This window comes from Lepisma saccharinum, chromosome 29 (assembly GCF_977018435.1).
Source record: "Lepisma saccharinum chromosome 29, izLepSacc3.1, whole genome shotgun sequence".
Taxonomy (NCBI): domain Eukaryota; kingdom Metazoa; phylum Arthropoda; class Insecta; order Zygentoma; family Lepismatidae; genus Lepisma; species Lepisma saccharinum.
In genome coordinates this window covers 16,249,928-16,262,739 of record NC_139257.1, presented here as the reverse complement: position 1 = coordinate 16,262,739, position 12,812 = coordinate 16,249,928, and the positions used below count along the sequence as shown (strand labels likewise).

Below are 12,812 nucleotides of genomic sequence, written 5' to 3'. Positions count from 1 at the left end.
AAAGGCGAAGTAAAATAAACCAAATCAACAAATAACAAAAATCAAATCAAATCAAAATTCTCGTTTTCCTCTGCTCCCTGATGGGTACGCGACTGAACTCTCTGACCCCAAGGTGACGAGGAGCATGAAATAGTGTTATTTTTACGATGCTAGGAGAAGAAAAGGGTAGCTTGCAGAAAAGTAACGGAAACGCATCTCAGAAGAGATGAGATGAAAGATAGACATCGCCCTAAAATACGATTTCCATTGCCATCACTTCTGAATAGGATCACTCTCCCGTCTGTGCAATTTCCGAAAGAAGATGACACCCTATTGATCTCGGACTTGTACTCACCCTGAGACCGGCGAGCTTGCCTTGCAGGGAGGACACTTCTCCTCTCGAGAGGGAGAGCTGCGACGTCATCTCCTCCAGTTCTTCTTTCAGCCGGGCGATCCCTGCCTCCTCCTCGAATTCCTTCAGCTTCCTGGCGACCTGCAATTGAGAGACGGTGCGAAGAGCTAAGACCGCTGGTATATGGAAGATCTACTGAATGTCGCATGAGGGAATTGCTATAACTGATTGAAACAGTCAATCAAAATTGCTGCTCGACCTTAAATCGCACCTGCGTCCCTGGCACTCAATTTCAGAGCACCTACTGCTAAGTTATCAAGTCAAACTTTGGGATCGTGATGATTTGCAGGTATATTTTTAACGTCTTGTTGCCAGTGGCTCCATCTAACGTCCGTTCGAGAACGGTGCATTCGATACTGACTTTTTTCGGCCACAAAGTTTTTCTTCCCATCTTATGACTAGAGACCGGATTTTAAAGGGGGAAAAAATCCTCTAAAAAGCACAAAGAAAGGGGGAATTATTTCCAAAAGTGGAGGACAAGAACTATAGTTTTCTTTGCACTCCACTAAAATTATTATTTTAAATGAAAGCACAGTATATACCATTCATATATAAAAAGGGATACATTAGTACGAAATTTAATATTTTTAGTGGAGTGCAAAAATAAACCATAGTTCTTTTTCTTGAAGGTAAAGTACCATCCATTTCAATGAAATCTTCCTGCAACAGCTTATCGCATTCCATAGCTTGCTTCCACTTGTACCTGCTCCATCATTTCGCTGAAACTCGATACTGTCGTCACTTCACACAGTTACAGTTAAAACTATTCTAAAAAACTTCACAACAAAAGTCTAAATCTAGCAGATAAGTACACCTTCAACCCAACAGGAGTGCCGCTTACAATGAGTTTGTTCCTGCGTAAGCCCAGATCGCATTGTTTAACAATCGCTTCAACGTGCTCCCAACACCCAGGGAAGGTAAGGTAGAAGGCGCTTGTTCTTTCATTCCTCTAAACTGTACCAAATAGACAATTCTTGAATGTTTTGTTTAGGGAAGAAACAGTTCTCCAAGATATTTGATATCTTGTCAATAAAGGGATCATGTAAGATGTTTCTTCGAAAGGGAAAAAAGGACCAGAAAGAAAATTCAAAACCATGTATGTAATCTTGTTGGTGGAATATAACACTGTTGTTGAAAAATAAAAAAGGACTTCCCTTTAAAATCCGGTCTCTACATATGACTATCGCAACTCGAAGGCGATGAGATGGAAATTCCACAGGTAAATGTCCTGTCACAGCCAGGGAGATTGCGGAATAAGGACAGAGCAAAAAGGCACCGGCAGTGGCGCAACCACAAAGGGGGCAGGGGGCATTGCCCTCTCCCCAACCATGGACGGAAATCGGGAATAGGCGCACAAGGGGGTGGCAAACACTGACGGCCAAGGGCACCTGCACGGAGGCACAGAGGGAAAATTGACCCCCTCGATTTCAATTCAATCGGCAGGTTTAAGAAGGGAATAAGTTCAAAAAGTAAATTTGTGGGAAATAAAAAAACAACTGTATAAGTGGTAGAGTGTGCGTCCAAGAACAACAAAATTCGTACTGGAACGTGAGAACCCTGTGTAGGTATAGAGGAGTACGTGAAAAACAATGTACATGCAACCAGAACTTATATATAATGTAAGAAAGGTGGTGGATTTATTTCCTTCTTAGAGCGTATGAAGTTTTTGCTGAAAAAAAAACGGAAATAAAGTGTACAATGGAAAATAAAATATATTCTCGTGTAGTTTATAACAAGAAAGTGCACAATGGAATGAATAATACAAAATAATGTCCAAATTTTGGAAATTTGAAGCCAAGTCAAACAACAAACAGTCATTCATCCACCGACTGATCTTCATCGGGGTGAGAAGTTGTAGACAAAGTTAGCATGACGTCGTAGAATTTTTTTTTTGTCGTCTGGAATGTAGGGAATGATTTTCCTTATAGCATTGACTTTTTTCGTTTATTGGTAATGTGGCATTGTAATAGGTCCGGTATCCATTTCCTTCTTACACTTTACGTTGATATCAGGGTTCTTTATCTTCCTCTAGGGACTGCTTTTTATATCTTTCTTCACACTCACGTGTAGAGCGACGCTTTCCGATGATGTCGAGTACAAAAGGTCATTTTGCCATTTCTTGGTCTTCATTCCCTTCTTAAACCTGCCGATTCAATTTTCTTGCAAAAAAAAAAAAAAAAAAAAAAAAAAAAAAAAAAAAAAAAAAAAAAAAACTGTACTGGCAGTTTCAGCCCACAATCATCTTATTTCATTTTCATATATCCCTGTATCGCTAAGATAGCCTAAACTTCATATTTACATGGAGACAATGACTACGTTCACTTAAGTTCACTTCACGATCCATATTTGAGGCCCCACTACCACAGACAAATTATGGTTATACGTGTACTTCTGGGTTTCGAGCGTATACCGATCGTTTTGCCTGTTCGAGCACTCAAGAGAAGAAGCTCTCAATTCCGTACGCTATCTGGCGTCGTCCGTGCGAACTATTTGGCGCTCGAGCGAAATCTTCTCGCTGCAGCGCTCTAACCTGACGGGAGTAGAGAGACTGCATGAACACAGATGACTACAAACATCCTACCCAGTGTTGCCACATGAAGGGAAATTTCCCTTTTGAAGGGAAGTTCGGACCGAAATTTTAGCCAAAATGGAAAAGGGAATTTCGATTAAAAATATCACAATTTCAGGGAAATTTTAAGACTTCTGACTCTACATTATTACAATTTATGTTAAGTTCCAGTTTCATATTCACATTTTTATTTTTTTCTGATTCTTCTTATTTCTGCTCTCTTGAATATAAGCTTGTATCTATTTATATTTCTTTTAAGTTTATTGTATGTTGCTTCTCTGTATCTTCGAATAATTGTAACGATGATAATTAACGATTTAATGCATTCATGACCATTATTCAACCCTGGGACATCTGACCAGAAAGCGATGAAGCTGACTTGTATGTGAAAAATTTGTGTAACATTTTTTATTCATACGAACATGGACCAACGGAAATTTTACTACTATTGCTGCTGCTGCTACTACTTCTGCTAATAATAATAATAATTAATATATTTGTTTAGGTGAAGGGAAAAGATGGTCCAAAAAGGGAAATTTTGCCCCTCGGAAAGGGAAATGATGTCCTCAGATTGTGGCAACACTGATTCTACCCTTTTGGATGCCCTACCTGTTGGTCTGCAGCGTGCTTGTAGAAGCCAGACAGTCGGCAGATCTCGTCCGCCAGTTGCTGCCTGCAGGCCTTCCTCACCGTCTGCAGACGCTCCTCGGAACTCTCCTTCAACAGGGTCACCTGGGACTGCAGGGACGCGTACCTGGAACCAACACTCAGTTAAAGTACAGCCGTACTGGACACTTTGTCGCTGTTTGCAATGCAATGCAACGGGTGACTTATTGGATATGATTTGTATTGGGCGATATATTGTCTGGACGATATATCGCGATATTGAAAAAATATCGTAAAGGCGATATCAACTAGACGATATATCGTCCGATATTTGGCGATATATATCATGGGGACGATATGTTGCCGATATCACGATACGGAAAATATATCGTATCGTCTGTGACGATATTTTCTTGACGATATATCTCGATATCAAGTTTCCGATAATGTTCATCCCTAGATATGATGCTTGTTTGTTTGTTTGGTGTTTTAAGTTCGCTTTGTGCACAGTAAACCTAATCGGGACTGGACCTACAGTTTAAAGTGGGATCTGAACCACTACGTGCCTCCACCGGGTATCGAACCCGGATCCCTTGATATATAGATATATAGAAAGAGTGTGTGTATGTATGTATGCATATTTGTATATGTATACAATGAGAGAAATGCGTAATATATTGATATATGTTCTGAATTCCCTTTAGACAGCCGAGCAGGTGTACGAAAGTAACCCCGTTCTGGCTCAGGCTTCTCGGCGGGAATTTTGTATTCGAACACTCTTTGGAGGAAAATTGTTATAACTCGGACACTATGGGAGCAATCTACTTCGGATAACTTTTGTTTTGAAGCTAAAAACATCAGCGCATGCAACTGTGTACAATTTAGAACGCCGGACCGAGGAAGGGGGCTTTGGGGGGCACGACCCCCGAATTTCAATGGAAAAAAACATAAAAATCTGGAGTTTGCCCCCTCTTCTCCCGATATTTTGGGGAGAGGTTCCAACTTTAGTATTATTTTCAAAGAATGGACGTTTCCAAAGAGAATGAAACATGCTTCATGTTCCTGGGTGCCATTGAAGTTGAATAATAAGCCAAAATGTGAAAACTATGTTCTTTTACGAAAAATAGGTAATTTGCATTTTTGTAAGAGACTTGTTATAACTCAAGCACTATAGGAGCAATCTACTTCGGATAAGTTTCGTTTTTCAGCTAAAACATCAGAGCATGCATCCGTGTACAATTCAGAACGCCGAACGAGGAAGGGTGGTTGGGGGGTGGCGCGCTCCCCGAATTTCAAGGGGAAAAAACATAAAAATCTGGAGTTTGCCCCCTCTTCTCCCGTTTTTTTTGGAAAGAAGGTGCAAACCTTAGTATTCTTTTCAAAGAATGGACATTTCCAAAGAGAATGAAACATGTTTCATGTTCCTGGGTGCCATACAAGTTGAATAATGAGCCAAAATGTGAAACACTGTTCGGAAATATGGCATGGATATGTTGCGGAGATGGGCGTCATCAATGTGAATTTCCTAGGCTTGCTTCAGACCTGTGTCAGAGTTTCCACCCAAACATAAGAGTATGAAGGTCCAGAAAGCACATCCATTTCGTAATCAGCACAATGATACCATATGGCATCATCGGGCCAGTAAAGGTAGCCAGTCTCACACGGCAGTTAGGTAGGTCCTCACTTCGCCATCGACTTCTAGCTTCGTTACTTAAGGATCGTGTAAAAGCTTTCTCTTATTCAGTTCCCGACAGAATTAGAAACCGTCTCTAAATCCATCCTTAATACCATAGAACTACCAATCAGAACTGAGGAGCACACTGGCCAGCTGAAGTAGGAAGTAGAAGAAGAAGAAAGGCAATAGATGTTCGACTGTTTATTCAAGGCAGCAAGGAAGAAAAAGATTCGACCAATACAGCTATATAAATGATTGGAGCGAATGTTTTATTTGTTTAGTGAAGAGTCTACTAATTATTATTATCGTTTTAAATAAATAGCTCGTATGTCTAATTTCGTAATGTGATACTGTTATTTTACTTTCACAACCGACGCGAATACTATTTTGAAGTAAACAGTTTAAACACTGAACAGCCACAAGCGTATGTTTGACTGTAACAAACAGACTGTGCTGTGTGTAGCACCGCAGCAAATTAATCTGCTAGTGTTGAAATGATATACGTATATATATATATATATATATATATATATATATATATATATATATATATATATATATATATATGTGTGTGTGTGTGTGTGTGTGTGTGTGTGTGTGTGTGTGTGTGTGTGTGTGTGTGTGTGTGTGTGTGTGTGTGTGTGTGTGTGTGTGTGTGTTATTAATTAGGAACAAAGACGTGTCAATGAAATATAAATATAATTTGGTTACTTAATGTAAACACCACAATTTTCGAACTTTGAATGTTGTGAATTTTATGTAATTTAATTTACTAGTTCGTATTGGGGAATATATACGAGGAAGGGTTTCCTTAGAATATACAACTTCTATCGTAATATACGGATAATGCAACTTTATGCTAGTGTGTCCGTAAAGTAGTATATCAACTTGAAATAACATATGTTATACACTCACATTCACTGCCACGGGTTACAAGTGCTACATTTTCCAACAGTGCCAATGTTATTCTCTTATTATTTTAAGAGAAAACATTATTTTCTAAAAACTTCAGCATCTAATTTTATTTTAGTAGTCGGTTACTTCCTCGATACAGACAGTCCAGGTAACTGGGTCAGGTGCTCAATGAGCCTACGTTGGCCTTGCAAGGTATCGTGGAGCAGCATGACTCATGCACTAACGTGGAGTCCTCCACACGGCTCGTGAAACCGAGCAGAAGCTTGTTTCTTGTTCTTTGAGGGAAAGGGGTGGCGAGTTCTAGTGCCTGCCTGAAGTGTTTTGTTGCTGTTATTTTCGTTGGTCTTTACTTCTGCCTTATATATTCAATTATTGATTTAATTACATTTTTATCTGTCAAGAATTTACTGCAAAAGTACATGCAGCTCCTCACACTGCACTAATTTCTTCGTTTCTTAGATATATACACCTTCAACAAGAACAAAACTACATATAAACAGCTTCCATTTCTTAGCAACAAATTAACGAACTTCTATTAGTTTCGATCAAAGTTCTCTTTCCGCCCCCTCCCCTCTCTCACACACACTTAAATAAACGTATATATTTATACACTTATACTTATATATGGGACTGGATCTCAAAGAGCCGGTGTTATGAGAATTATTATGAGAATGAGAGTGGATGCTAAATTTCTTGTAAGAAAAGGTCTAAATTAAGTGGGCAATAGTTCCAACCTAAACTATTACCATTCTTTAACTAATACTGTATAGAATTTTATTTTATTTTTGTAACTTAGCGTAGCTTATCTTCCACTTTTGGTTAATCGTGACGATAAGGATGAGTAATGGTATGATGAACTGCCATGTTCATGCCAGGAATCGAACCCGGAACCCCTAGCGCAGTCACGGAGTTCCGCTCTTTGTTTGTTGTGATGAAGAACAGAAACATGGCAAAGGAAATAAACGGGAAAGTGACTATCTCAGAGTCGCGACTAGAAAGGAGAAGGCTGAACTCCAAGAAATTGGAATAAATTTCCAGATCTTAGCAGAACACATTTTTATTATAAAATTGGTCAATATCAATGGGTGCCGTTGCACAAAATTTTATACTCTTTTCTGAATCGAAAGAAAAGCCTAAATTACAGTCATATTAGTTACAAGCAGGGTTGTTGAAGGTCCAGGAAGCCATAAAACTAAATGGGTTATATTGGGTTCCGCTGCAGGACCGGAACCTTTTTTCTTGCACAATTAAATTCGGTCGAAGTTGCGTATTGTTTCATTGAAAAAATTATTCCTGGATCGATTTGAATTGTTCCGGAAAAAAGGTTCCTGGACCGTACTTAAATTCATTCGGAAGAAAGGTGCCTGGAACAAATTGAAATACCTTAAACACAAAAAGGTTCTTAACGGTATAGAACCCATTTACACTTGCTGATTTTTTTGGAACTTGGATCCTATTTAAACTGATCTGGAATATGGGTTCCAGGACTACATTTAAATAAATCCGGAAAAGTTGTTTCTGGACCGTATTTTAATTGGTCTAAAAATGGTTCCTGGACCGTATTTAAATTCACCGGAAAAAAATGTTTCTGAGTCGTATTTAAATTCATCCGTAAAAAAAGGTTTTTCGACCGTATTTAAATTCAGTTGGAAAAAGTTTCCAAGGTTCCTGGACCGTATTTAAAATGATCCTGAAAATAGGTTCCTGGAACGAATTGAAATACTCTACAGATGAAAAGTGAATTTACGGTCCAGAACCCATTTGCGCTTCCTGATTTCCTGTCCTAGACCGGAATTGAATGTATTAAAAATTCCTGGCCCTTTAACAACCCTGATTACAAGATCGCCGAATATGGCTACTTCTCTCATGACATGGATATTCCCAAAACCCATAAACTTCTCCATGTCACTCACAAACTTCCAACTTCGATCCTATGGAAATTTCTTTCTCTCTCCCGAAATTGACATTTTGGACAAATATTTATCGTAAATGTTTTCATTAATTAATTTCTAGGGGTTACGACACAAATTTGCAAATAAAAGTATTAGAAATATGTAGGAACGTACGGTAATAATCCTTGTGCAAGTATATTTTCGACTATTGCGTAACGTTTGAAACACTGCATATTAAGTTTCTCACTTGAATGTAAAAAGAATGCTTCGTAACGACCTTTTAACATCTCCGTCGAGTTAGGCAACACACATAACGCCATGCGAGCTAGCAAGCATTTCAGGATCTAGGCGAACCATTTTTTTTGCCGGTGGCGTATGTACACCTACAAATGTTCAATGTGTGCCCCACGGGTGACACGACACACTAGCCTACTTCTTGCCACACTCGCATCAACATTGGCCTGTCGATAGAGCCTATCGCTGCTATCATGCGTTCCCTTAAAGTTACGATATCACGCATGCGTTCCTTTAAGGTTGCGATATCACGCATGCGTTCCCTGAAATCTCCGATATTACGCGGCATCGGCGAGACGAATACCCTGTCTTTGATGAAACCCCACAGAACGAAGTAACACGGTGTAAGGTTCGGTGATCTTGCAGACCAAACATTGCACAAAACACTGTGAGTGATGTGGGTGATTTGAGTGTCGCCTAGCGGCAGGGATGTGAACTTTCAGCTTAACAAAACATACACGCACAAACTATTTGCATTCCTCGGTCGTTCTGGACTGGTTTCATTAACGTAAGTTCAATAGTTTACTTGCAATAAATTCTTTTAACCTGGCGAAGCCAAGACAAACTGATCGTACCACTTCTAAAAGGAAAATTAGTCCAAATACTACAGAGCGTCCGAAAAGTCACGCAACCCGGTGTTTACGACCGTATAATGGAATAGCGAAACGGAATGAGAAGAAACGCTTTCTGTCAAGAGAATGCCCTGTATATTGGGCAAATTTAGAGAGACAAACATATGTAAGAACATGCATGTTTTAATAACAAATAAGCAAAGTGTTGCCAAAGGAGGATTTTTTTTTTTTTTTTTTTTTTTTTTTGCAAATCGTGTGTATTGATGCACAGAACTCACTGAGGTAAATTATTGCAACATTTCACAATACCAACGAACAATTTGGATGGCCATCTATTGAATTTGACAGAAAAAGAACTTTGACGAAATTTCAAAAACATTGCAAAAGGGAATAAATGGGCTGTCCCAAAAATCGATGTTTTCATAATATTACGAGGAACACTGGCAACACTGTTGCTGTCACGTGTCACTAACTTTCACCTCAGGCTATCACACTATACTCCATGAGGCCTCAGAAAGATCGCTTCGCGGGCTTGCAGCAGACGACAATATGGGGGTGTGTCTGCGAGAACCAATCAGGTCCGTGAATGAGCGAGTCCGGTTGCCACAGGTAGCTCGCTTCACCCTTCTGGAAGGGTGAGTGACCTCTGCCTCTTGCTACCTCGGCCTGTTTGTTCGGCTTAGGAGCAGACGACACGAAAGTATCGGCAACAGTGTGCAAGCGACGTCTGCTGTTAGCCCGCGAAGCGCTCTTTCTAAGGCCTCCTGCAGTATAAGGCACTTTTAACAAGAAAGGAGAAAGTTGGTTATTCTCGAACATATGCAATAAATTATATACACCTTGCAACCCTAAAATGTGGCCACAGAAGAACGTGTATCAATTGTTATGTTTTCTGTGCCTTAGGTGGGTGCTGTTTGCCGCGAACGGCATTCCAGATTGTGTCTACGTATGCTTTAATAATACAGATTAACAAAGAGAAATGGAAAATGTGAGCAATGCTCAATAATTTTGTAATGTTCACAAATAAATTTGGTTATTATTAAAATTTATGAGTTGAAAAGGTTCTTTTTCCCTTTAGTATTGTTCATTTAAAGTATTATGTGAGTAATATGGTATTAAATGGAGTTAATTAATGAGGTATTCACATAGGTCACACCCGGAACTCTGAGTGGTTACGCCCGGAACATTTTTTTAAAAAATAATAACTAAAAATAAAAATGTTTTCGCTGGAATAAAATACATGAGATGAAAGGTTACAATCTACATTACCCCCCAAAAAGAAATATGACGGATAAAATGTAAAAATTCACAGACTTTTCAAGTTGTGTCGTGGTATGTGAAGCTTTTACCACCGTGTGAGTCACACTCGGAACTCCCGTTGTTCTTGAATTGCCCAGAAACAACGTTGTTCACAGAGCTCTCTCTTCAGGACAGTAACAATGTCATCATTCTGAAACTATAATGATGATATGGATGAGCTAAATGTCTTTGTTTACAAAATAATTAGGTTTGAAGTGTGTGATTGTCACACCAGGAACTCGTGGATTGGCCCAACCCCTCAATTATTTATGAAACACCCGATATTAATAAAATGAGATGCGATTGTTTCACTTACACTTCTTTGCCAATTCTTTCGATATCCTTCTTGAAGTTCATCTCCTGGGTGTCCACTGCGTTCACGGCATGCTTTCTCACCTGCTCGATTTGCTAGGAGAGAAAACAAAGGCAACTATAGCACAGAAACAAAGAACCTGAAATACATTTTCAAAAATACGAATCATTTCTCTTGTAGCGGTTGTGTCCTAATTGCGAACATTTCCTCAATTGTCCTAATTGCGAACACATAAGAGTAAGAAGTGATTCCGTGTCCTAATTGCGAACACATGGAAAACCGGTTTTGAGAAACAAATAAGGGTAGTGACCCAGAGAGACAGCTGGGTTGACTAGCAACAATAGCCAGTCTGATTCACTTATCGTGGTCTTCTGCTTTGTAAATCCCTCCAAGGCTATTTCACCCTTTCAGTTCGGTCGTCGTAGTGTGTTAATGTCTTGAAAACCCCAGAGCCAAAAGAAAACTTGGAGCTGCTTCAACAGGAGGCAACATGGCGTCGACTACGGGGAGGCAAGGCACTTTCTGCCCCCACTCCCAAATTCACGTAGACGGACTAATATGTCCCACTCGTAAGGGGCCCCGCAAAAAGTGTTATAAAAATCTTAATAAAAGAGGATATGAAACCAAATTTGTACATGACATACCTTTATGGTTGAGAAGTGCTGGAAGTGACCTCCCCCCACCTGTATACACAGTTCAACACGGTGCTGCATGTTCGTGAATGTTCTCACGTAACTCGTCGCTGAAAGGCCAGGGATATTGCAGTACACGTGGTACAGTGATGAAGCGTGGTCCCACTTGTCAGGATACGTGAACTCACAACGTTTATGGAGTAGTGACAACCAGCATGCAATCGTTGAGGATTCCCTTCATTGACAGAAGGTGGGTGTGTTCTGTGCATTATCACAGCGTCGCATCATCGGGCCATTTTTTTTTTTTTTGACACCACTGTCAACAGTGATGTGTACCAGGTATTGTTTCATGAATTTGTGAACCAGTTGGACGACGAGGAACTGACACTTGGCTGGTACCAGCAAGATGGGGCAACATGCCACACGTCTGACGCGAGTATGGTTGTGGTGGAATCATTTTTCCCTGACCGAGTGATTTCGAAAGGATTATGGCCCCCAAGGTCACCGAACTTGACCCACTGACTTTTTTTTCTGTGGGGTCACCTTAAAGGTAGTGTGTACAAGAACAAACCACACACCATCGACGAGTTACGTGAGAACATCCGGCGTGAAATCCAGGCAGTCACGCCGATACTCTGGCAGCAACATTCACGAACATGCAGCGCGGTGTTGAACTGTGTATAAAGGTGGGGGGAGGTCACTTCCAGCACTTCTTGTAATGTACCTTCATTTCTCAACCATAAAGGTATGTCATGTACAAATTTGGTTTCATATCCTCTTTTATTAAGATTTTTATAACACTTTTTTCCGGGGCCCCTTACGAGTGGGACACCCTATATATTTATTTACGTAATAAAAATCGTTTATGTCAACCTTTCCACCCCAAAATTTATTTTAAGTTGACACCTGTGAGCACTGGACAAATAATGCAGTGAAGGGATTGAACCACAAAATCAAAGTTAATCTAGAAAGGTTGGGGCAGAAAAGTGTAACGACATATTTCCTAATATGGTAATAAACATAGAATGTGTAAAGCGGAAGAAAATGAAGGAAATGATGGTGAGGAGCACTAACAAGTGTCAGGATTAGTGATAATCCTAATTTCTTTAAGAACATATGTTTCAAATTTGAATTTTAGGTAAAGTTAATAATCTCTTTTCAGCTAAGAATATAGTCGGTTAAAAAGTAGACCTCACTTTTATTACTTTTATTATTAAATTATATAAACTTCAGCGACGCCTATAATCATGTCGAATTTTGTATGTTCCAACTGTGACAGATAAGGCACGCACCAGTGTGGAACTGAGCCCCTTTCAAAAATGCGTTAAAAGAAATGGTAGGTCCAAAGGCAGAAACATTGTGTTCGCAATCAGAACAGAGCCTTTCTAGGTAATATAGTGTTATTCCTGTTAAGGCAGCAAGTGTTCGCAATTAAGTCTGTTCGCAACTAGGACCTTTCGCAATTAGGACGACACCCTTCTAGGCTTTTAGTTAGAGCTTTTCTAACGTTGGAAGCGGCTCCGGCGCCCACCCAGCGTCGAATGACATGGGTACCTGGGGGAAACCCTGAGGGGTAAAGGCGGTCAGGGGTGTGTTGCTGGTCACATCACCCCCACTCACGACCGGATCAAGAAAGTGTGGGGCGTTACCCCCA

General features: G+C 40.0%; 1 protein-coding gene across 1 annotated transcript in view; it reads right to left on the bottom strand.

The window, feature by feature from the left end:
- LOC145981409 (uncharacterized) overlaps window positions 1-12,812 on the bottom strand; it is a 58,242-nt gene that overhangs the window by 34,668 nt on the left and 10,762 nt on the right. Inside the window, exons 3-5 of the mRNA XM_083114646.1 lie at window positions 10,530-10,621; window positions 3,570-3,714; window positions 335-472 (exon numbers count right to left, since the gene is read on the bottom strand). Of these exons, the coding sequence (XP_082970772.1) occupies window positions 335-472; window positions 3,570-3,714; window positions 10,530-10,621 (375 nt within the window). The remainder of the gene's footprint in view (window positions 1-334; window positions 473-3,569; window positions 3,715-10,529; window positions 10,622-12,812) is intronic.